Source organism: Seriola lalandi, unplaced genomic scaffold, assembly GCF_002814215.2.
Source record: "Seriola lalandi dorsalis isolate HSWRI2012SDOR001 ecotype SW California unplaced genomic scaffold, Sedor1 jcf7180002054688, whole genome shotgun sequence".
NCBI classification, from domain to species: Eukaryota; Metazoa; Chordata; class Actinopteri; order Carangiformes; family Carangidae; genus Seriola; species Seriola lalandi.
Genome location: NW_019525241.1, coordinates 2,816,704 through 2,843,686, shown reverse-complemented (window position 1 = coordinate 2,843,686; position 26,983 = coordinate 2,816,704). Strand labels below are relative to the sequence as shown.

The 26,983-nt window shown below is 41.3% G+C and overlaps 1 protein-coding gene across 1 annotated transcript in view; it reads left to right on the top strand.

Moving 5' to 3' along the window:
• camk1da (calcium/calmodulin-dependent protein kinase 1Da) overlaps positions 1–26,983 on the top strand; it is a 64,125-nt gene that overhangs the window by 14,722 nt on the left and 22,420 nt on the right. Inside the window, exons 3-4 of the mRNA XM_023422984.2 lie at positions 14,782–14,913; positions 21,037–21,111. Of these exons, the coding sequence (XP_023278752.2) occupies positions 14,782–14,913; positions 21,037–21,111 (207 nt within the window). The remainder of the gene's footprint in view (positions 1–14,781; positions 14,914–21,036; positions 21,112–26,983) is intronic.

The window sequence follows — 26,983 nt, the reverse complement described above, 5'->3', positions numbered from 1 at the left end:
TGGAAATTATAGAAAGTTGCCAATACCTTACAAAAAAATCTCCTTTGAATATTTACATTAGGCTTGTTATATTTATAGAATCAACACAATAGAGGGAGTTTTATCAAATTATTTAAGCGAACATGTAGATATCCTTTTAATTACTCAATACTCAGACTGCAAACAAAGAACTACATATAATAGCTTTTTGTGGTGAAGCTGTGGAGCCATTCAGTAACACTCTCATTCGACAGTCCGGGAGGTTTTCTCTTTTCCCCGAAGTAGAGCTCATTGTTACCCTTAATTGTTTCTACAGAAACTTTAATCTGCAACTGTCACATTTTTGTTTGCAAAGGTGATTTTATATTCTACTATAATTCTTTAAATAGACACTGGTACTGGAGTGTTCAGGCCTTGGAAATATAAAATACAAAATGTTCATGAGAGCGACTTCATTCCTTCAATAAAGTTTGCTGTGCCAGCTTGTCAGCTGTTTTCTACATAGTTAATTACAATCCAGTCAGAGACACGTCAAAGAATTGTCCATCCGTAACTAATGGTTACACAGTTAGTTTTGAAAAGGATGATTTCAGCTTCAAAAAGAGGGGGGATTTGGCATCTAGATTGTTTTGTACTGTGGGTTTGCAGGATCCATTATACTTTTAATACTAGACGGCCGTCTCCGGCCCACAGAGTACTCAGAGGAGGTCGATATGTTAGCCTCCTGCCTCTGAACAAGACTCCGCTCTGTGCAGATAAAGGGAATGGAAACATAATGAAAGGGCTGTATCATAGGCAAATATAGTGCTGTTTACTCAAAGTGTGTGACACATGTAGTTAAAACAGAACAGGTGATATAGAGCTGGTAGAGAGCAGCTTTTCTTTCAAATTAAAGCTCAAAATGTAAACAAGTCTCTTTGTGCTCACACATTCCAGTCTCTTCAGAATGGGTTGGACCAAGGCAGGAATTAAAGTTGTATTTTTATTTCACAATACAGAAAATATGACACGTTTACTGTCCAAAGTCAGTATGTCAGAATAAATCGGATTGGAAAGTGTACTGTGCTACACTTCTCGTTAACTAGCTCCACGCATGTTACCCCTCCTCCTCCCAGACCGGATATCATCCCCTGTCAAATCCATTTTCCTCTTCAGAGCTGAGCCGAGGCCTTCAACATATTAGGGAGGAAAAGAAAAAAAAAAGAGCGAGGAAATGCTGTGTTGCTCTTTGTCTCCCCTCTGTCTGTCACTCCGATTCTTTCACTGTTTCTCACTCTCAGCATGGCTGTGGTAATACTGACCGGGAGTCTCTGCTGCTGTGCTGGCAGTGTTTGTGTAACTGTCACTGCAGTCAGCCGCGCACCTTTTTGCCACATTTGATGCTATTGGGTGTGTGTGTGTGTGTGTGTGTGTGTTTGTGTGAGGAATCTCCAAGGTCAGAGGAGACAAGCTGCTGAGTCACCTATTGCTCTCTCATCACAAAAGCTCTCTCTCGCTCTCTCTCTCTCTCTCTCTCTCTCTCTCTCTCTCTCTCTCTCTCTAAAGGGGAGCTCCACTGTTTTCATTGTGAATTTAAGGCCATTCAGAACGAAAGTGTTTCCAAGTATCATTCAAGAAAGAGTCAAGTTTTTTGTCAAAGGTAAATCACAAATTAATTTGTAAGGAAAAGAAATCATTGGGAAATACATTCGAATAGCCTGCAAACTCTATATAGAAAGGTAAAGCTGGCAGCAGCAGCGATGCAGCAGACATGCACACGCAATGCAGGCAGTGTGTTCCTGGCAGTAGCTGCTAGCTTTTACTCTGATACCAGTTGCCTGTTTTGACTGGAAGGAAGGTTGATGAGATCAGTGAAGAGAAGTCAGAAAACCAAAACAAGGATCAGAAACCTGCTGAAATGGAGTCCGAACTATCTGTTGGGTCCCAGCTACAAGCGATTCCTTTCCCATTACACATAGTCAATTGATCCATTGTTAATACAAAAATATTGATTAATGCAGCTTTAAGTAAAGTTTCAGGACTTTTTAGCATCACAGAAGTGAATAAAATGAAGTTAGCAGGGGCAGTGTTTTCATACATTATACAACGTGATTATACAAGAATGAAGCAGAGAGCAGAATCCACCTCGGATTCATCCTGACATTAACAACAACAGTCTGACTATATTAGCTCCTGGTAGTGAGTCTGCTGTGCTGGATCTTAGTGGCTGACTTGTAATTGCTCCTGTGAGCCGTGATGGTGTCTGACAGGTTGTTTGTCATGTTTTCTTTTTTTTTCCTTCTCTTTTGTGTTCTGTCATTTTAGTCTTAAAACATCAACTGTGCTCTCACAACCTGTTCCACATTATTACACACACACACACACCGTCATATACACACACACACACACACACAAAACCAGAAATGACCATGAACACTGGATTACCCAGAGTGCGAGCACTTCCCCACGCACAGGCAGAAGCTGTTTCCATGGTAATTAATGTAAACAGAGGGGAAGTCTCCTGACATCACAGTTGTGGTCAGGGCTGTTGCCATGGCAAAGCCATACCTCAGTGGCTGTGGCTTGTATGTTCGTGTGCGTCTATGTGTGTGTGATGTGTCCACACAAAGCAGAGAGGAATCATCGTCTTCCTTTCCTTCCTGTGCAGTCACACACACACACACACACACACACACACACACTCATATGCAAACTCTCTTGTGTCGCGGCCTTAGTGATATGAATCCTATAAAAACAATGTTGCCAAAATATCAAATATTGAACATTGGCAAAAAAAAAAAATGCTGCCAGAGATTATGAACAGAATTAAAATATGAAACGGTAACAGTGGCGATTGTTGCGGTGGAAAACCTCCAGCATGTTGCCTGCTGCCTTGTACATCATCTTTAGACACAGTGATCACTTCAGGCTCTGTCCACTCTGCTGTAACAGCAGTGTTGTAGGTCGATCTTGAAGGTGCATCTCACAGTGTGATACTGATCTGATCAAATCTTGGTATCAATACGTGTCAGACTGTGAAATATCAGATTTGAGTAATGTTGCAAAGAAAAACAACAGAGACCCATCATCAGCTGACATCATCCATCTATGTTACAGTCATTAAAAAAAAAAAAAAATTGCCCTGCAGTTTATTCTGCATGATTTCATTCTGCATTTTCATCGGGTGATTTGCACGTGTTCCCGTAGCAGCAGTTACACTGTCTGAATTTTGACGTAGTCCCTGTATCTGCTGCAGTTTAATCTACGTTTTTCCAGCTTGTTGATGAGCGTCATTGTTTTTGGAGCAGCTCTTCTTCATTTATTACTTCCTGATTACTTCCCTAGTACTTCCCTGGTTGGAGTCGGACAGGTTTAAGGAGCTTTCGTGGAGCTGGTTCTGTTGGCTGAGTGCTTGTTTTGTGTTTTTTTTTTTTAGCCATGCTAGCAGCGTGGCCATGAAAGGTTTTACAGACCGTCATGGTGACAAGAAGATAAATTCAAATTACTTTGGTGATCCCTCTGAATTTTCCTCCAGCATCATCATGTCCACATTTGGTGTTTCAATCGAATTTTCTTGACAAATTTTAAAAACTTAAAATTCATCCAGTACTTTATGTTTATGGTTTATGCCTGTTTGAAAATGTTAGCATGCTAACATTAAGTTGTTGAAAAGGGAAAAAATTACACCTGCTAATAACGAGCATGTTAGCATTGTCATTGTGAGCATCCTGATATTAGCACTGAGCTCGGAGCATGTCTCAGTCAAAGTACAACCTCACAGAGCTGAGAGTGTGGCTGTAGACTGTTCATCTTGTCTGACTGTGGTTGCTGATTTTCTGGGTACTGATCACAGCTTTACCTCTTTTTCTGAGGAAAATTGGCACCTTTGAATCAGACACCTCACAGGTTAGGTCCCGAAAACAGGTTGTTTAGTCTGAAAGGTGGAGTTGTCTCATGTCCAGACAGGCGGGCTTGACCATGTTTTTTTTTTTTTGGTTTTGTCTGGATCGTGGTTTTAAATCATGTTGTCTATCACATTTCTTTGCATACCTGAGATCTCAGAGTGTCTTTGACATACGTCCAGTGGATAGCGACCTGTAGTGATCTCGCCCTGCATGCACTGATGCATGTTAATGTTAATGTTTAATTTTGTCCCGCAGAGCTCTGCATGCACGTCCCATCTGTCGTGGCACTGGGTGGAGTGAGGCCCATTCGTCACCTCCATATGGACACCGGGTTGATCACAGTGGCGTCTGGAGCTGTTAGACCGCATTCTGGTTCACATGTCTGTTTTGTGGGTTTTTGTCTTAATTGCAGAGAAGCCTATACAGGCATTTTCTTTCAGTGCTACCTCTCTCCCTCCCTCTCTCTCTCTCTCTCTCTCTGTCTCTTTCTCTCTCTCTACTCATCTTCTGCCGTTGGAGTCACAGTGAGAATACAGACTATAATTGGCACTTAATTGCTGCCGTGGCAACCGTGCTATTTAAGCCTACACACTCTGCAACAAAGGCCTATAGTGCGTGCACACTCACAGGAAAGAGGAAGGAAGACACACGAGCAGGGAGGCTCTTAGCTCCTTTTCCCTCATTGAAGTGTTTATGTTTTTTTTTTTCTTTCGTAGACTAGTTCGGGTGTGTGTGTGTGTGTGTGTGTGTTCGTGTTCATATTTCACCTGTGCGGTTTTTAATGCTCCATTGCCTGTACGCACCAGCTGTAATAAAACTCTTACCCATGACACTTTGCCTCCTGTCACCATGGTGATTCCGATCAGCAGCTTTCCACCTGTGCGTTGGGACCATCAGGTCCTGAGATCATTTTGGAAAGTTTATGAGACGATGAAACATTTGTACTCTGTAAAGTTTAAGTTATGTCCCTTGCTGCTGATCCTTCGGTCTCGACTGAATTTTAATCTAATGAGATAAGCGGGAAAAAAAACAACCTTTTCCTTGTGTGACTTAATGTTCAGTCTTGTATCTTATCTTTGTTGCATCTCCGTCCCTTATTTCCTGTCATTTCTCCAAATGCCCCCAAGTTAGAGGAGATATCAACAGTGTACAGTAGCTGCGATTCTAACTGAGTTACTAGAGTAAAATTGTTCTGTTTGCGTCTTTTGGGACATTCTGGTTTGAAACGGCTCCAGGCTCAGTGAGATCTTGTTTTCCCATGATTCTTGATGAGACTTTTGTTGTTTGAGCCCGAGGAGCAGCTCAGTTAAGCAGAAGGAAGACCACAATGTTTAAATGAAATATTTTATCATCACCATTACTGCTTTTATTGGATCTGTACTCTGGTTTTGTAAGAGATGTCGTGTCATCATATCAGGAAAGAAAAAGTTGAATCGGTGCAGTAAATCAGACCTTAAAAACTTCTCTTATGGTGCGAAAACCTTTTCTCCACTCTGCACATCAGTTTCACACACTGTATGTGTTCTGTACCATCTTGTTCTTGTGATTTACTGAAGCTACTACAAGACGCTGCCTCTAAAGAATAAAATATTTAAGCTCAAGATGAATGTTAATATTCAGTCCAACATATTCAGTAAATGAGTTCAGTTTCACTGTACAATTGAAAATGATGTTACATGTTGTTGTTGATGCCTTTGTGTTATTACTTGGACTGAGTTATAGTAGTATAGACTATGCTGTGTTTTATGTTGCCATAGTAACTTGGCTTCAGTGAATCCCCACCTTTTTCTAAGTCACCAAGTTGACCTGTGAAGAGACTTCTCCACGCAGTCCTCGGTGTGAAACAACAGGCAGCGTTCACAGGCAGCGTGTTCTGAGCAGCTTCTCTGAACTCAGCAGATGCTGTTTGAACCACAAAGCAACTATGAGGGTGTTTTTTACAGCTGTAGTTCAATTTGTTTGGGATGGAGAAATTGATTTTTTTCACTTCATTTTAATTATTTTTTTACCCTTCTGGTGTAACAGACAGACAACTAATTATAAGCTCATTGATATTATTAGGCAGAAAATTGATTGCATCTTAGGTGATGAATAACAGGTACAAGATGAAGAGTGCATCTTGTACAGCAATATGGGGGGGGAGGGGGGGGGTTACTGTGAGATTGCTATGTCTTGTCTTTGTCTTGTCTTTATAATGGAGACCAAACTCAACCGCAACAAATGCAAGGAATTATGGGTGAAGAATGACTGGTTACTAAAACTTAGCTAATAAACTTCAAATATTCTGAGTGGGAAATGTGAGACTACATGGACGCAGCACTGTACACACCCTTCCTTCTCTTCTTCCTCCTGGTTCGGTGAGCTGAGCGTGGCATGGACAGTGCTGAGGTCATGCGTTCACCGCTCGGCCTGCTGGGTAGTGGAATATGCCTCAGAAGAAATGTTTCTGTCTGGGAGCCAAGTGGCATGAGCCCAGAACTGAAGCAGCAGCGCTCCAGGGCTCTTTCCACCAAACCATACCAACTACCTGCATTTCATCTCTATCTTTCTCTCTGTCTCTCTCTCTCTCTCTTTCTCTCTATCTCTCTCTCTTTCTCTCTATCTCTCTATCTCTCTCTCTGTCAGTGCCGTTTCTTCCATATCTGCTGCAGACAAACCCTCCAATCATGTCACTGTTATTCTTCCTGTCATTACATTCTCTCTTCTCTCTCTCTCTTTGTGTGTGTGTGCACGCGTATTGGCAACGACACACGGTTCAAGCAGATTACTTTGTATTCAAAGCACATGAAAATAATGGTGCGTGTGTGTGAATGTGTGTGTATGTGGTCTGCTCAGTGATGACGTTAGCTTGGCGCTGTATATTTTGTCCTTGTCCATGTTCTGTCATTATCAGGCCTCTATGTCTGTGTGTGTGTGTGTGTGTGTGTGTGTGTGTGTGTGTGTGTGTGTGTGTGTGTGTGTGTGTGAACCCACAAAGCTTACCGCTTCCTTCCCAGCTGCCTTTTTCTGAAGCACTTTTTATTATTCAGTTCCTTTCTCATCCATTAAATCAGCGTTTCTGAAGCTCCACTTGATTTCCTTTTTAATAAACAGTTCTGTTCAGACCCAGTTGCATTTTGACTTCAAACTGATACTGTTACAGGGAAAATAACACTTGTAAAATTGAAATTCTGCAGATAAAAGCCCCTTTACAATGATAGGAGCAGGGAAGAAAACCTGTGGAAAGATTAGGACTTTGCTGAGAAGCGGAGGAAAATGGAGCAATGTTCTCCAAACACTGAGTAGGAGGAGTTAACAAAGGGCTCCAGATTAGATTGTGCAGGGAGGAGGTTTGTGTTTGCTCCTGATCTCGTGAGAGATGTGTTAACATTTCTCCCTAAATGAATTAAATGCAATTACTGAGAGCCATTAGTGCCGTTTCAGAGCCACACTTTATGTCTGTTCCACTGTACTGCACCATTTTCTGAGCCGACACAAAGGCATTGATGGATATGGCAGATAGACGTCTGCATCATTGACTCTTCGCTTGTTTAACGACCCTGTTGAAATTATGCCAGTTAGACAAAAGTTTGAGCCATTTTCACTCCATCATTAGGTTGCTTTGTTTATTAAAAAGGGATTTACATTTTTGACTATTAATAGACCAGTGTCAGCCACAGCTCCTCAGTGGAGGCCATCCATCTGTTTGAAGGCTTATCAGATACTGATGCATAAAACTATGAGGATGGATTTTACAACAGACGACTTTGAAATGAACAGTAGAGCTATGGCATTCACTTTGCAAAAATTTGATTGGCCAGTGCTCCCTGTTGCTGTCACACAGCATCGTGGCAAACGTTAGGGAAGGTTCTGCTTCTTTCCTAAATTAACCAGTGTTTTTTTTTTTCTTTTTGTTTCTCCATTTTGTTGTCGACCCAACTTTTTCAAAGCAATAACATGAACACAGTGCTAATGTCAGTCGATCAGTGGATTAGCCAACCAACAGATGACATTACCATGACCAACATTTGATTTTGTTCTATTTTCTGATATTTTGAACGTGTTGGACTCTCTAGACCTCCGTCTGACCTTCTCTAGATCTTCAGACCTTCATCATCCTAACATATCTGTAGACCTTCAAGAGACTACCTTCATCTGACGAAGGTCCACAGAGATCGATACGTTAGGAAGATCAATAAATCGTGATGCTAAGCGAGAGCATTGTGAGGGACTTTCATCTTTTCAAGACTGATATTTTGAAGACCAAATGATTAATCGAGAAAATCATTGGCAGGGAGAAGCACACAGGGACAAACAGTAGGCGGATGGCGGTTGCAGGGTCTGAAAAAGCAGGAGATTTAGTAATATGAAAAAGGCAAGCAGAGAATGAATGAATGCAAGAATGAACAGTGATTGAACAGTCTGACAGAGTGCTCAAGGTTTCATGTAGGCAGTGGGAGGTGTTGGTCATGACTGCCAGTTTGGCCATCATTCATTTCTCTCCCACCTCCTGTACAGAGCCCAGAGAGCAGAGTCTCATTTCGTCTTTGAAGGTAGATGCTGTAAAAGAAGTGCCTACAGCATCTACAGTGGTGAACAGTACCTTGTGTTTTTTAGCCACGCTGGAAGCATAACTTAGTCTGTCAGTTCACCACTTTGGTCCAGAGTGAAACGCATATTTATACAGCTATTGAATGGATTGTGATCAAATTTTACAAAAACATTTTAAACATTCATGGTTCCCAGAGGATGAAGCCTGACTTTTGTGATTCTTTCACTTTATCCTCCAGAACCTCTATTAAGTTGACATTTTTCTATGAGTTTCAACTGCTATTTGGATGAATTGCCATAAAATTTGGTTCATAAATTCATGTTCTTTCTCTGGATGAATTGTGTATCACTTTTTCCTATGGCACCAACATCAGGACAGATGTTCAACTTGTCCAGTCTTGTGGTTTAGTTACAGTCGTTACAGTCTGGTCTGTTTTCCTGCTATGACCTCTTAGCCTCTTCTACAATGGATTTGGCCGTGAATGATTGTTTGATGGTCGCCCTCAGAAACAAGCTGTTGCTCTTCGACACCTCATGTTTCCCGCTGCTGTGTAAAGATGGCCGAAACATTTCCAACCTCACACTGCTGCAGCTGGAGGAGGTGCCCGGTCACTTACAACAACAAAAAAAAAACATACACAAGATCAAATCTGTGATCTGTGTTCGTGAGTGGGTGACTGAACGTTTTCAGGATGAATGTATTTTCAGCCTGACATTGAGAAGCACTAGTGGCTGCTGTCAGTCTCCATGTTAATTGTGTCACTGTCACCTTGTCAGCCTATTCTAGTCTATCTCATTTCTATCTCTGTCTTACACTGTGTGTGTGTGTGTGTGTGTGTGTTCGTGCACATGTGTGTGTGTCTATTACAGATTTTTGGATATGTGCATGATGGAGAAAACACACGAACGTACGCACGCACCATTGCTGCCAATACATTTCCTGCTCGGTGCACTGACGGAGGCAGTGGAGCTCGACTGACACAGTTACACAGGTTCATGCTGGAGGAAATGCAATCATTGTTGCCGCGGGTAACGGCAAGTGGGGACTGCCAGCTAGTCAACCCCCAACATACACACACGCACACACAAACACAAACACAGCTCAGTGTGTGGAGTCAACTGCCAGATGTTATACAAGCTCCCCTCCTCCAATCAAATGAACCACACAAGCCCTTTACTGTGTCTCAGGGTTTGTGTGTGTGTGTGTGTGTGTGTGTGTGTGTGTGTGTGTGTGTGTGTGTGTGTGTGTGTGTGTGTGTGCATGTGTGCATGTGAGCCTGTATGTACAGTAGCTTTTTTATTAGGTCCATTCCTCATTCATCCATTCACATCTTTAGCTCTCTCTCTCTCTCACACACACACACACACTCTCTCTCTCTCTCTCTCTCTCTCTCTTTCTTTCTCTCTCTCCCCTTCTCTCTCTCCTCTGACCTTTTTCCTCATTTCAGTACAGTTCAGCTTCATTTTTCTTCTTCCCACCATTCAGACATAATGTTCAGCATGAATGAACAGTGTGTCTGTGCGACTGTGTGTAAGTGCACATCATCACATCATAGTTGCTGACTGTAGATCAGATTGTATCCACATTTTGTTGACGGTCACATCAGTTCTGACAGTCTGAGCATCAACCAAATGTATGTGCACTTGTTTGATTTTAGCTTAGCATAAGAGTCTCTACTGAAAGAAGTCAGCCCCTGTTTTTTTAAATATACACAATCAGAGGATGCTGTTACGCTCTCGATTGGTGCCATTTTGGTCGGGTGTAGTGTGTGTTTGTACAACTTTGTTACTAAAATGCTCCTGCGCCTGAAATATCATCATAAGAACTGTGAGACTGAAGCAGAATCATAACAGCTGTGGACTCAAAAATAAAACAATGAGCTGAGGGATGACAACATGTGGAGTTAAGTGATAATTCTCAGTAGGTTTGTCACGACAAGCCTTCTCTTTAACATTACATACAGTCAATTGATCCATTGTTATTATAAAATATTGATTATAGTGGCTTTTAACAGTTGTTCCTGTGATTTAAAATGTATTGTGACTTAATTATTTTGCTCGAAATCAAATCCTGGCTTAACTAAAGTCCCAGTACGAAGCTTGGTTGGTTGGGTAGACGACAGATCCCACACACACACACACACACACACGCACGAATGCACGCACGCACGCACGCGCGCACACACACATACACACACACTCACACACACACACATACACACACACACACACACACACACACACACACACAGCCTGGACTGTGTGTGAGAGAGATTGAGAGCTTATGTGCATATGTATCTCTGTTTCCTCAGTGGATGCTCATTCATCTCTGTTCCAGTCACTTTCTCTGTCTCTGAGGGTAATGAATGAAAAGCTCCAAGTGTGTGTCTGTGTGTGTGTGTGTGTGTGTGTGTGTGTGTGTGTGTGTGAGAGAGAAAACAGCACGGCCCACTTATGTCTGGCTTTGACGTCATCAGAACCCACAATAGCCATTATTATTTGCAAACAGGTGTGTGTGTGTGTGTGTGTTTGTGTGTAAGCGTGAGGCAAGTGAATTGATTGGATTGGTTGCCGGACTGTCCACTTTGATCACCAGGGGCAACCAGCAGTGTGATCTCTTGTCACTGTAAAAGATGTGCGGCGCGTGAGGGGAGAGACAAAGACAGAATGACAGAGGAGGAGGAGGAGGAGGAAGAGAAAATGAGATTCTTGCTGAGAGGCGTGAGAACAACAAGCATTTTTCTGTGTGTGTGTGTGTGTGGGTGTGTGTGTGTACCACTGTGATGGTACGCTGGTGTTTTTAATACCAGTCGGCCTGGTGGCAGATGGGTGGCTTGTAAAATGTGCTTCAGTCTAAAGGGCTCAAGGGCTTTCTACATGCCACCACGCACACACACACACACACACACACACACACACACACACACACATATTGATGCGACAGAGAGCTCACACACAACAGCTGCTTTCCCCTTGAATCAGGAGCGTAAAACACACAAACACGCAGACCAAAATATACGCAAACGAAACGGCAGATGAATGGCAACCATCAGCAAAGACAAGGAGGAGGATGAAGGATGAAGGCGTGGTGGTCGTCTGTATGAAGAGCAACCTCGTGTGAAATTCATTTTCCAGACAGACAGGTGTGTAAGGTGGATGAAGATATGGAAATTATTTCATCTGCAGCTTCTTGAAGCCTCTGAATGAGTCTTGACTGATGTAACTATCAGACCGTGGCAGAATGAAATATTTAATCAACAGAACAAGGTTAGAGTCGTTTTAAAACATAGACAATCTAATCCATGCTTTCTGCCTGTCTTTCTTTCCTGTGTAGTTTCAGATTCTTTCCTATGAACCTGACTGCTCTCAGCTCTCTTTCTTTTTGTAAAAGCTGTAATAACAGTTTTATTTGTAAAGCACTTTTGCAAACGAGGTTGTGCCGTTGTGCGCTCACCAGAAATGACGATCACAACATGTGACCACGATTGTTGTCCGCCCACCTGCTGTTTTGCCCGCTTGACTTTCCGTTTTACCTTTCTGAGTTTGTGATGTTCCATGCGATATGGAAATTAGGCCACCATTGGCGCCGAAAACGTGTCCGCCTTCCTCGATTGCAGTTTTTTCACAAATTTGAAAATACGTTGGTGGTCCCTCCCCCTTCTGCTACATAGCCAAGATGGCGACCGTTGAGGGTGAGAAGTGTCCATCGTTTCACACTCAACTTTTTGACCATTTTGAGTGAACCAGCCCAGGTACTTACAGTGTACTGCATGTCGCCATATACGTAAACAGCAAACACGCTGCAAATACAGAAATGATGCAAAAACAAGGACACACAACAGAAGAGCTCCAGGCCTCTAGAGGGAGTGCTCAGTGGAACACACATAGACTGTAAGCAGATAAGCACGCTAACACATGCTACGTTATCTGTTGCTCTTTTATAGTATTAGTATTGTAAGTTAGTTAGCACTTTTTTAATGTCACCTCTTCTGTCTTTCCTCATTCGCTCTCGTTTGGTCAAAGGTCAAAGGTCAAGTTGTAGGTCTGGCCTCTCAGGTCAAAGCTCAAGCTTTTGCTCAAGGTGTTACATTTAGCGTTCCCCCTTTAGGCCCGGAGCACTCCTGTTGTGTTGTCTGGATATGCAGGGTTTTTTATGTTGCATTTGTTTTGGGGGTTTTTTTTGTGTGTGTGTGTGTGTGTGTGTGTGTGTGTGTGTTGTTGCATTTCTGTACTATCGCGTGTTTGCTGTTAATATCTTTGTTCTGACTTCCTGCAGCGCGTTCCCGTTGTTGTTGTTTTTTTTGTTTTTTTTCACATTCTTTCTGAATTTGCAGCTTGTGAAACAACTAGTGAAACAGCTTTGACGCATTTGCCCTTGTCAGCCACCGTAGCTAACACGTTCACAACAACAACTTTATAAGGTGATAATATTTCACCGTTAACAGCTTGTTCTTTAGTGCAAGGGGAAATGAGACTCTCTTATAAAAGTGTGTTTTATAAAGAGATTTAAATGACGATACTGACTCAGCCAGACTCATTTCCTTAGACAGGCTGTTCTAGAGCTTCAGATTCTTTAGCTCTAACCCTCGGCTCCAGAACAGAACAAAGGACCTCTGGCTGAGGATTGCACCACACAATACCTACAAGCTCATACGGGACTAAAAGGTCAGAAATATAGCGAAGAGCCAGGCCATGAAAAGCCTTATATTCAAAAGCATTCCGCAGTTAGCAGGTCTTTGAATGTTATAGATCTGGGTTTGTGTCAGCTGCAGGTCGCCTGAATGTTGGACAGGAAGAGAAAACAAGGAGAGAGGAGATAAGGGCAGAGAGATGTTTACTCTAATGCGACGTCGGTGAAGCTGAAGGCAGATCGACATAGGAGTCGACGCTCGGTTCAGGCAGATTAACTGGCAATGGGCTCATCTTCATTCATCACCCTGCTCGTCTTCATGACGCACACACATACACAAACAGACACACAGACACACACACACACACACTCATACAACAACTGAAAGGCTTTGACTGAATTTAAATTTCCAATTATTTTGCCTAATATTGGTGCCGTGATTGTTATTGAGGATCGTCAGGTTTTATGATGCGAGAAACGAAGATTTGAAATTATTATCAACCTTAGCAGTCATTCTAAGTGAATAAATAAAAAAGAATTGCTAATGTTCCAATGTTACACTTGGCAGATCCAATCACATTACCATTGCAGTGTAATTTTCTGCATATTAAGATAATCAGATACTGACTGCACCTGTTGTAAATGGGATCTAAATGGTTGAATTACTGAGTTCACACAGTGTTAAACCTGGAGTTACACTGACTCTGTTTTTCTTTCTGTTTGCTTTATTGAGTTTAGCAGCATTAAGAGCACTGATGAAAATCTGAGTTCTCTGTAGGGAATTACAGCGGCAAAATGTAACTGACCATTAATGGTGATATAGCCATCCTCACTTTTGTGAAAAACATTGAATTACAACAGATGCTACTTACTTACTAAAATTAATTCTTAATGAGGTAAAGGTTCATCTATTAAAGGCCCCATATAGTATAAAGGTAGATGTCCATGTGTTGTTTGATTATAAAGCAGGTCTAGGTTATATATTAATACTGTGAAAGTATCAAAGCCTCAGTCCACAGAGAAATGCACACAGCCTGTATTCAGAAACTGAGCCTTAAAACCAGCCGTCAGGAAAGTCATCATCACCATCAGCCATGCCCCAAACCCCGCCCACCTGGACCCACCAACCAACCTTGCAGGATTTTGTTTCTCTGAGTGTTTACCTGAAATCTGCTGTATTTTTATTCAATCACTCAGAAAACAATCAGCCAATCAGAAGAGAGACTCAGAGCCTCCTCTCTTCTGATTGGCTCACCGACCTGTTGTCACTAGAGCTCGAGGAAAACACTCAGAGAGACCAAATCCCTTCAAGCTTGGATGGTGGGTCCAGGTTGGTGGGGCTTGGGGCATGGCTGAGAGCAATGTCTGCTTTGTTGTGACATCACAAAGTTACAGAAATCCTGACGGTTCGTTTTAAGGCTCAGTTTCAGCCTTTAATGAAACATATTTTTATTTAAGGACAGCAACTTGTCCTTGTATTCAGATCCTTGCTCGTGCAAAAATATCCTCTAAATAAACACAGCACCATACTGGTTTATATAAGGGTGGAGGTTCAAGGCTGAGTTGATCTGTTTCATGTGATTTTGCTGTCGACAGGTCACTGCAGTGTGTACAGCACAGCTCCCCTCCACAGATCAAAGATTTGTTTCTCGGCATCGTGAGAACTTACTTTATGTGAAAACCAGAGGAGGGAAGTTCACGTTATGTAACAAATGAGCTGCTGGTGTCTCACAAGACGTGTTTTTGATGTATTCACAGAGGAGCGTTTTCAGAGGTGGTCCTGGCCCAGGAGAGGCTGACCGGCCGGATGTTTGCGGTGAAGTGCATCCCTAAAAAGGCCCTGAAGGGGAAGGAGAGCAGCATCGAGAACGAGATCGCTGTGCTGAGGAGGTGACACAAACACACACACACACACACAAATGCACATGAGCCTCATAATTCTTGGTTACCGGGGCAACTGTGCATCTCCTCTCTCTTCCAGACATCACGACCCCCACACTCCCCCACCACCCCCACCCCCAGGTCACGATCCACAGCCCACCTACCACACATACGTACACGCATCATGACTGAAACTTCTGTCTGTCTGTAGAACAGAGCATTAAACAGCTGCAAGGTATTAACAACAAGAATCAGGTTTGGATGCTGAGCTCTGCGTTGGTGTTTGAAGACAATGTGAATGGAAGTAGCATTGGCCTCTAATGGCTGAAGAAGTCCTAAAGTTTGGCCGATTTAGATGATTTTGAAAAGACGTGACACAAGATGAGAAGAAAACACCACGAGGTCAGAAACAGTGGAGCCCTCAGAGTACAGGACATGTCTCATTAACACTCCCATTAACAGCATTTTCACACAGTGTGCTGTTATAGTTCTGGATGGTCAAAGCACTGATGCTACCTAGAGATCTCGCTATGTTTACTCTTATAGTATTGCTATGGCAACCCTTTAGTATGTACTTAAAGATGTTACTATGGGTATTAATATTAATACTGTGGATGGTTTGCCTACACCGCCACCTGTTGAAAAGGTTTCCATTTATTTGATATAAACTAACACTTGAAGTGATAGTTTATAGATTATTGTTATAGATTATTTGACGTGGGGTTTTGTCAGTGTATTACCTGTGGTAGAGTCAGATCAGTGCGCTCTCAGTTTAGAGAAGCAGCAGGAGCACCGGCACAGAATCTGAGTGATGAGCTGCGGTGTATGGGGTCAGCAAGAAAAACAGTTTTAACCACTTAAAAAAAAAATGGCCACCGAATAAAGCTAATATCAGTTGAAGTTTCTCAACCGTTGAACTACTGTATTACTATGCACAAGCCTGAAGCAGCAAAATACATCAACTGCAATGATGCTTGTCTTGATGCCACGAGTGTCTGAGCTGACATATAAAAACCATGCAGGAGGTGGGGTGTTTCCATTGTGCGTTTCCTTTTAGTGTTTGGAAATTTCTACTTTATTTTGAATACACAAGCACCCATAAACCACACTTTTTCATCAAACTCAAACAAAGCTCACATGTTGGTTGGAAGCCACAGAAACGTCTTCTGCAGGTGAGCAGGTTATAATTGGACTGAGTGAGGCACCATGTTTGTATCCATAAGGCGGTGTTTAACACAGACCCATGGGAATAATTACTCAGCACACGCAGCTAGTTAATAAGGGAACCAGGGCAGTACAATGCACCTGATACACAGACACATTTCAAAAGGAAAAAAACAACGAGGACTCTCTTTGTCTCCCTCTTACACACAAGCATGTTACCACACAACCACACAGAAATGACACAATTACACTGTCGGGCTTCTGTTTGCTTTGACCATACAGATGTATTATGCTATACAATACATTTGCTAATTTGGCTGTTTTGTTTAACATTAGAGAAAATGACAATCGCCTGCAGTAATGAGGGAGAGACGCAGACATTCATGTAGACGAATGAGAGCATCATTGAGCAGACTGGCAGTCTCAATGTAGAGACGCCAGGTCAGTTTTTGGAGGGAAATCTGCTGAATTACTTTACGGCACAAAACAGGAAAATGTTGCTTGGTTACATCAGATAAATACCAATGTTGGGAGCTTCCTTCAGCAAGTGACAGCACTTGTTGTTCCCTTGAATATGAAACTGTAACATTATACGGTCAGTTGTAAGCACTTGGATCAAGGATTTATCTTCCTTGGCAAACGACTAAAACCAGACACAGACATATTTTTGTAAGTCTACATGTGCGAAACAGTTGAGCAAGAATGATAAAATAAATCTCACTAATTCTTCTGCACTGTTTGTGTTGACAAGACACACATCAGCTTGATCTCTGCAGACAGCTGCTAGCTAGTGTTAGCTCCATGTCCAGGACAGCTGAATAAAGTAGAATCCACACGCTGTTCAGTCGACTTCCACGGCCTCTTCAGTAAACACAAACTGAGCTCAGATCAGTGTGCAGAGTTTTTTCAGTCTATCTCTGTCCTGTAGATTTGCGACATAGCTAGTCAGTTAACCATCCTGAGTCAGGATGCCAGTTACAAGCTAACAAAGAACATAAACAGATAAAAGATGCTAAGTACGCTAACTGTTCTGAGTCTGGTCTCAACAGACTCCTCATCTGAGTCTGGGTCTGACTGAGGCTCAAACATGAGGCTGAGTCTCTCTGATGTTTCCTCCTCTAACCATCTTCATACTCTCTGCTCTTTCACCTGTCCACCTGGAGCAAGCAGGTGGTGGGCGGGGCAGGAAGTAAGAATAGATGAGCTTCAGACCCAGTTATCCAGTTTTTTTCGCACTTTTTATGTGGTAGGTTAAAAAATGTCCGGAGAGGAACTTTAAGAGACTGTCGTGACTAAAAGCAGGTCACAGCTATCATCTGTATGACTTTTCGACTTAAAATAACATTTTTGTTGACTTTGCAATAACTCAATTTCCTAACTTTTTCCACATCATGCAGCCCTAACTGAACCACTTACAAGTTACCACAGCATACACGCAACGTTTAGAGCAAATGCAAAGTCTGTCTTGGGATTTTAAGAATTGATATAGTTTTTTTTTTATCGAACCCAACAAACAGAACTAAAAGTTTGTGAGATTCTTGTGGCTGTAGACGGTGGAAGGAATGATTTAAAGGAGAAATCAAGAAAAAAAAATTGTCTTATTTTGGAGGAACACAAATGCCAACAACAATCACTTGTGTTAGGCAGAGGCCATCATCGTGTTGACTGTTGACATTTCATCCCCGTTTCCCATGGCACACATTTTCCAAGGAGTGTCCCAGCCTGAGTGATAAAAATAGGCAGAGTGCAACATAATGGTCTCATTAGTTTACAGAAGTGGTACCAAGGAATCACCTCAATGATAATAATAGAGACTGCTATCCTCTGACGCACTAGTCACTGAGCCATTAATCAACAACACGTAATACATTCAGCTATGTTTAAAAACCACACAGGCAAAATCTTCTTTATCCTCATATTATATTGTCTGATAGTTGATTTGCAACACTTATTTCAACATGTTGAGACCATTCAACTCCTATTAGGAACAAAGTAATCAAAATTAATCACAACGTTGGGAATTTGTCATATAGATGTAAATAAAGCAACTTATGTGCCATCCGTTAATTTTCCTCATACAATGTTAGTGACTTGCAGTTGCAGCATTTCTACTGTACAGCTTCAATCAGCATGAAACTCTCTCAGTTAAACTTCCTCTCTAGAAACTCTGTAAAAAAAAATTTAACTTAACTTAAATTTTTTATTTTAACACAGTTTTCCCACATAAAAAATGATAAAAAAATTGTCTGAGGTTAGTTTTACTTCCTCATTGAGAAATTCTGGATCAGGCCTTGTGCCCCGCCCACCACCTGCTGGCTCCAGGTGGACAGGTGAAAGAGCAGAGAGTATGAAGATGGTTAGAGGAGGAAACATCAGAGAGGCTCAGCCTCATGTTTGAGCCTCAGTCAGACCCAGACTCAGATGAGGAGTCTGTTGAGACCAGAACCAGAGAATAGCAGACGGATCAGAACGGTTAGCGTAGTTAACATCTTTTATTTGTTTATGTTGTTTGTGAGCTTGTAACTGGCAGTGGCTGACACAGTGTTTGTGTTTGTGCTAATGCTAACTCTCTCTCTCTGTACTGACAAGGTTTCAGGTTCATTTAACCCCGTCCCCAGAAGTTGACAGGATTGGTTCCTTAGGTTTATGACATATGAAACCCTGGCTGTCTGAATCTGTTGTTATGAGACTGTCATTGGTTCACTGCAGTTCAAGGTGGAAACACTCAGTCATGTTGTTGACTGATTATTTCACTCATCATATGTTTTATATAGTATTATATAAAAAACACCATATGGATGTTAACAAGGTTAAAAACTTGATTTTCTCTAAATTATCACTACAAGAGTTTAACAAGTGTGTCGAAATAAAGTTTGAAGTAAAGCTGGTGGTCATTACATAAAGCTGTATTATTGTTACATCATTCAGAGGAGCCACATGTTTGTAACATTAAAAGAAAAATAATTAGTTCTGATTTGCTCTCAGCTGATTCATTAAAATTCTCTTTTTTGTCTACATTTCTTGATTTTCTGCCTTAATTTGATAGTGAGCAGTGTAGACAGACATAGACAGGAAACGGGGAACGAGGAGGGTTTGACAAACAGCACAGGTCCCTGACTGGAATCAGACGTAGGGCATATGCATTTGTTAAGTCTAAAGTTGCGTCTTCAAATTGCTTGCTTTTTCTTGTCTTTTTCCAAAACTTCAACGTTTTCAATTTTCACTTAAATAAAACAGAGAAAAGCAGCAAATACTCCCTAAAAAAAAGCTGAAATTATAGAGTATTTAGAAATTTTACTTACCAAAATTGTCGTCAATAAATTTTCTGTCCATCAATTAAACAATTTATCAACTTGTAATTTAAGAATAAGTCAGAGCTAATGTCATAGATAAAAACAGCACATGTCACATCTGTCTGTCTCCAGCTGTGTGGAGCAGTGGCAAAGGACAGATGGAGGAGAAATCCATGAAGCCTGTACTGTATGAGAGGGTTTGTCTGAATGCTCCCTGATTCTGCTCTGCCATTACACTCAGACTGCCAGTCCTTCATTATCCCAGAGAGGGCTTAAATACACACACATTATCCCTTTTCCACCTGCACGCCTGTGTGTGTGTGTTTGTGTGTAAGTGTGTGTGTGTGTGTGTGTGTGTGTGTGTTTGTGTGTGTGTTTGTGGTCCAGGTATTACTCATGTTGTGGGGACCTACATCTGTTTACACAGTCACATTATGGGGGAAACAAAGAGTGTGTGTGTGTGTGAGTGAGTCACGCCTCAGCTCTGCGGTTCATCGCCTGCCTGCCATCTCAGAGATCATACGCTACCATAATAAGTGATAGATGCTCACCTGTGCACCTGCTGTGTGTGCGTGTGTGTGTGTGTGTGTGGTAGAGAGAGAGAGAGGAATTACCTCTGTTCACAATGCAAAAGATGATTAACCCACACACCCACACACAAAATCAGTCGTGTCTCTACAAGGTATGAGGAATTATGATAACGAATGCTTACCTACACATACACACACAGAGTGAGGAAACACCCTCATCACAACACCGTAACCATGGCGACATAATGTGAGAACTGATTGGCTCCTTGAGAAGAAGTTGTTGATTCAAATCCATGAAAGAGTTTTGTGCTGTTAGGAAATAAAAAATAAGGATCGAGTGTGAAAGTTCACGCTAGACTTTGGCAAAATAATTTCAACTCAAGACACACTTACTATATTCCTGAAGCTTTCAGCTGCTTCTCACAGTATTCATCAGATGTCATAGAGCCTTCATCTGCTAATCAGACTCGGTCAGTTATACTTTGAGACAACTGAGCTTTCTTGACTGTGGAACAGACTACTGCCGGTCCATTTAGCAGCTGTTCTGGAGCTTTTGATCATACCACATGATCTTCATCAACAGATCTAATTTGCCAAAATCTGGGTAAAATATGAAATGGAAATATGAACATAAACATTTCATAACAACCGGGCCAACTCTGCTTGCTGATGAAGATCATGGTATATGAAAGCCCCAGAACAGCTACTAAATGGAAACTGATGTTTCAAATGTCAAGAATGAACTTTGAAGCTAAACTTTATTTGTAATGGCAGCGCTCACAGGGGAGTTTCTCCGGACTCTTGTTGACATCTGATGAAGACCATGAAATACAGTTGAAAGCCCCGGGAAAAATACGAAGCATTTTTGTCAAATCATATTTTTCTTTTTCCCTCAGCACAAAGAGAAGTAAATGTCCAGACCTGGATGGTAAAGTCTGGATTATGAGGCCACACTGGGTGAAACGCTGTCAGATTATTCTGGATTAACAGTCATGTTAATTCATGTGGCAGAAACTTAATGGGGAACTTTCTGCAGTCCAAAAGCAATCATGGGGATTAAGAGTCATTTAGCTGTGGTAATGGGTTATTGTGCGTGACTGCACTGACATAAAAAGCTTCACTAATGGTTTGTCTTTGCTCTGCAGGATCAAGCACGAGAACATTGTGGCTCTGGAGGACATCTACGAGAGTCCGGACCACCTCTACCTGATCATGCAGCTGTGAGTTCAAGTCTTTTATCGTTGCTCTCTACTTGAGTGATGGTTATGTTGTTCAGTTTGACTGATGAGAACAACGTCTCAGGTGATCTGGTGACGGTGAGCTCTGTGCTGAAACTTGAAGGCAGCACTGTTCAGCCTGTCAAAACAGTCGGACAGTGTCTTCTGGTTATCTGGAGGGAGCTTTTCAAAGTTTGAAAAAACAACCCTGATGATGTCACCAGGGTTATGAACTTGTCAGTTTTCTTTTTGGGCATTTTATCCCTTTATAAATAACTGTAGAAAGATGACAGGAAATGAGGGGAGGAGACTAACGTGCTAACAGTGGTCAGATGCTGCAGTTCATAGTCAGCACCTTAAACTTCACGGCCACTGGGCTGTAATAGTTTCAACAGAAAACTGAAGGTTTGGGGTTTGGATGAAGGCAGGGATGGTCTAATGCAGAAAACAGATGTCTAAACTTTAAATATGAAATCTGGCTTACTTACTTTGTAGTTTGTTTGTTTTTTTGTTTTTTATTTTAGACCTATAATTTAATATGCTTGCGAGAATGTAGAAGCATAAAAATCGAATCTTTATTCAAAATTCAACATTGAACAAGCTGTAAAATAACTACACAACATTTTACATTACATACAACATTTCAAATTGAATCAGTGTATTTAGCTTAATAAAGTTAGAGTGCAATTTTCTTATTTGATAAATATGCATGGGGATTTGTTAAAATATAATGATTTACTCACAGAACATTATACATGTGCCAAAAATTCCTATTACCTCATCTCTGTCTTTTTCACACTTTTAATCCTATTCTGCTGCCTACCCATCAACACACACACACACACACACACACACACACAAACACACTTTTCACTTCAATGACAGCTACACTGAGATGACAAAAACATTTCACACGCTAACACACACACACACACACACACACACACACACACAAAAAGCCCACCCGTCCTCCCACACACTCGCACACACCACGCAGCTCCAAGCCCTCTGTTACATCAGTACCATCTCTGCTTTGATGGTCAGCAATAGAGGGAAGCAGGATCGCCCATGGTTCACCCATGGGTGCCCCACTAACTTCCTCTGCAAGGTTACTGCTGCTTATGTAAGAGGAGAAGTTGGATCTGGAAGCTTGGCATTCACACTGGAAAAATTTTAGTCAAGTCCAGGTTGGAAGTCGCGGCTGTGGGTTACACAACAGCGGCTGTGTTTACAACCCGGTGTCCGCGGATTATCTGTTCACCTGCTGCATGTGTTCAAGTCTTTCTATTGCTACACCAACAAAATACAAAAAAACACACACACACTCTCTCATGAGATACTGTAAAGAATGAACTCTCAGGTGGAGGCTGACGTGTTGCTTTTAAATGGCATTAAACAGCTAATCCACGAGGCTCTGTGGATGCTTCAATAATGAGGACACTGAGTGTAGGTTGCAGCTTTGGATATTTCTTCCACGCGCTTGTGTTCGCTCCAAACAAACTGTGTTGCTTTTGGAAAAAGGGAAAAACATCTTGAGGAGGAATCTTCACTGCAAAGACCACGCAGCAAGAATCTTAAAAGTTTTCATGAACTACAGAAAATGCTTTTACTTATTAATCCGTCCAACATCTAATCAACATAAATACAACTCTGTGATCTAATCCTGGATTTTGTAAAGGTGTGCATCCAAATTAATTTCCTGGTTTTAGGACTTATTCCTGCAGCACTATATTGAGCAATTTTGTAGTTAATTGTTTAGTCATTAAAGTTTTCATTATTAAGAGAAAGAATGTGATATCATGGCCATCCGGTATTACATACTGAAGTTAAATTTTACTTTTTTTGAGGCTAATTTTCATCTCTCGTCCATGGCTACATAGCTAACAAGCTAGCGCAATGAAAATAAATGACTTCATCAGGTCTGCTCAGCTCTTTTCAAGCAGACGAACGGTAATCAAAGAAACACATTCAGCTTTTCTCAGAGCTGAAGTTCCTTCAACTCGCCTAGTGAGAAGTTACAGAGCCTGAAAGCTGCCGTTGGCCAGACTCCAGTCAGAGGTCTTACTCTGATTAAGCTGTTTACCTACAGTGTTAACCTTTTGATTGAGATTCCTGTTGTCATGACTAAACCACTTCACAGATTATTACTGTTCCCTGGCCGGCTGTTTGTTACGTTTACTGCTAATTGTCCCGAGAGGTTTTCATTGTCCAAGCTGTTGTTTTATTTTAGTTCTTCAACAGCATTTTCTACCAGCAGTGAATGATGTCTCAAATTCTAGCACGGGGCGGCAGTGAGAGACAGTGAGAGCGAGGACCTCACCTCTGCTCCTCCGTCCTCCTCCACACCTTCCTCCATCCCTGCATCTTTTGTCACTCCTCTCCTCACAGTCTCTGCCCTCTGCTCGCGTCATTGCTTTCTCCGCTCTCACACCTTATTTCCGTTGCCATCACCTCCTGCTCACTTCCATTTTCCCTCTCTCTTACCATCTGCTCATTGAATATGGGTGAGTTGCCATAGTTACAGGGTCAAAGGTTACATCTGGGTTATTACATTTTAGAGCAACCTTGAAAAATGGTGGTTTTATGAGCATGAGTGGGGTGCTGTGAAGTTTTGAAATGCCCCCAAACATAAAATGTGAAGTAGCTGCGTTTCTATTCACCGGGTTGAATTTAATAAATATATCGACAACTTAAAAACTCACAGAAAAAACAAGATACTGTTTGTCTTCATCATTTTTTAATGTCAGACATGTTTCACACTGTCTGAAGATAAAACAAAGTGAAGAATACAGACGTCTGAATACAGACATCACCAGAGGGAAACCTCATTTTGCATTTGGGCAGTAAGTTAGTTACATACATACACTCATTGCTATGTATGTAGATAATGGAGCTGTATCCATTTTACAACAATATGGTGCAAATGTTATTGAAATTTACCATTAACATTGAACTTTCTCATTCCAAACACCAATTCTTCCTTCCTTGAATGAACAAACAGCTGAATTGAACCATGTGTTTAGATTAACAATGGATCAGATGCCTGTGTAATGTGAAAAGGGTGTCGGTTAAAGTGATGAATCCAGATAGAATTATCCTCTAAAGCTACATCCACACTTTGTCACGGTTTGAGGTAAGTAGGGGTAAGGGGTGGACCCAAATGCAGAGGAGGAACCAGTGTCAAGGAATTTATTAACAAAAAACAAAAAACAAAAATCCATACATGGGCCAAAGCCACTGACAAAACAAACAAATCTCATCACCAACAAACAAACAATGATCCCACAAGGACAAGACAGTACAAGGGCTTCTTAAAAAAGAACAGAACTGATTAGTGATGGAGAACAGGTGGGGAAGCAGACACAGGTGGGACACATCAGGGAATTAACCAAAGGAAGCAAAACTAGAACTCAGACAATGGGGCGACATGACTATCAAAATAAAACAGGAAGTGCATGGGGAAACAGAGCACAAGACAGGGAAGACAAAACTAGACACTAGAAACACCCAAACCAGAAACACTCAAAACCCAGAACAGAAACCTGAAACCAAGAAAACCAAAAACCAAGAACGTCCAAAAAACAAAACCCTGGAGCCTCCAGGCTGAGACCATGACACACTTCTACGTTTTCACTTTAAAATGGCGTTTTCAAACGAAAACCACATATCACATGACCGTTCACGTGCAAACAGGAAGCACATTGTCCACATTGTTACACGTCAGTAACACTTGTAATTCATTATCCATGTTGTATTGACCACTGGTAGTCCAGGCTGATGGACACCAGGAGTAAACGTAGCAAAAGAGATGCGTCTTAAAATCAAAACTGCTGGATGTGTAAGTAAGAAACTGTTCAGCCTGTTTGCACACATGTTCACCCTAACAACCTTATAAGGTGATATATGTCAGATATTGTATTTTCAGCTATTTCTACTGCCCCAAAACATATATACGTAACGCTTAGGCTGAATGATACGCAGAAAAGATTTTCGATACAGGTCATGATTTCAGTTGGAATGGTAATTTTTGCATTTCATTTACACTGAAAAAAATTTATAAAAATTATGAAGAGGAGATTCTCGTTAGGGCTTGTACCAAACAAATTTACAGGTGAAGGATATGATTTTTTAGCATCGCTGTTTCACCACAGCGCTTCATTTATGGTCTGTTGTGACACATTTTACCTTTATCCAAAAAAAATTGCAGCTCCTGTGATTTGGATATTGTTCAGGCCTACTTAATGCAGCTTTAATCAAGCACTAACTTGTTAAGTCTGGTTTCTAAATAATCTAAAAGCAACATCCAGACCCTATCAGCCTTACTAATGTTAATAGTAAGGCTTATTAATGTTGTGATTTGTATTTTTTTATGCTTCTTTTTACTACCGTGTGCTGATAGTTTTGTTTTAAGCTCGTACATGTTAACAACAGACAGAATTACAGACAGATGTGTTTTACTTTGGAGAAAAATGTGAAAAATATGTAAAAGTCAGTGTAAAAACATCAGAGTATTTCAGTCTCCCTTTTATCTGTCCTCGTTGCTGCAGGCTGTTCTTCCTTAAGCAGCTTCATCACTATACAACTGATCTGTTTTTACATAAAGCATTTGTTTCCATCTTATCTTGGAAAAAAAAGCTCCAGCACAAAACTGTTTTTGACGGAGCACAAACTCTCTTTCCTCCAGAAAGTCGATCTCTCTGCTACATGAATTTGTTCCAACCACCCCTGTAATAAATGTAATTTGTTATAATTATTTGCATTTTATTGAGATGTCAGTTCTTTTTTTCCAACAGACAGAAATCTCATTTAGGAGAAAGGATTTTGAATATTTTCTGTGTAATTGCAGTGTGGTGGATCGATGCTGTCTGACAGCGTTTCTTTCATTCCCGTTCATCACAGCTTGTCTTACGTAACCTCGACCGCAGGGAGGCAATCAGTCCGCGCCGCTATGAAAATCGATGCAACCGAGTGCAATGTGGGCTTTATATTGATGTTGTTTGTGCTGTGAATTGCATGTTAATAAAATATGAAAGACATACAGTAGAGAGACAAACTGGCTTTGAAAAAATCTATAAGAATGTAGTAAGGCATAAACTGTGCTCCCTCGCTATCCTGGTAGTTCTGTTGCACACTTTTTTTTACTGGTTTTTATTGTTTTATAACATCATACTTCAGCCTGACGAGGTGAAAACACTGGTGTGATGCAGTACTCTGGGGTTAAAGGTCCGATATAGTATAAAGGTAAATGTCCATGTGTAGTTTGATTATAAAGCAGGTCTAGGTTCTATATTAATACTGTGAAAGTATCAAAGCGCTCAGTCTACAGAGAAATGCACACAGCCTGTATTCAGAAACTGAGGCTTGAAATGAGCCATCAAGACTTCTGTAACTTTGTGATGTCACAATAAAGCAGTCACTGCTCTCAGCCATGCCCGAAGCCTGGCCCATTTATTCTCATTTCAGCCATATTGCCAGTACCTAACTTGTCGTCAAGTAAACCACATTTATTGTACGCTCCATTTAATCTTGTGTTTGTGTTGATTTTTCTATTTTTTGATTACTTTTTGTAGTTCATTATTGTTTATTACTTCCTATTTTCTATTATTTTCTAAATCGCAGACACTGTCCAGATAAGGTTAAAGGTCCGCTATGTGTTTTATTTGAAGTTTTGATCATAAGAAAATATATTTGTGATTTTAAGAACCAAAAACCATCTCAGTGTAGTTTTACATCTTCTCTCTCAGGCTTCTCTCTGGAGCTCTAGCAACAACAGGTTGGTGAGCCAATCAGAAGAGAGGAAGCTCTGAGCCTCTCTTCTCATTGTCTGACTGTTTTCTGAGTGATCAAATAAAAATATAGCAGATTTGAGGTAAAC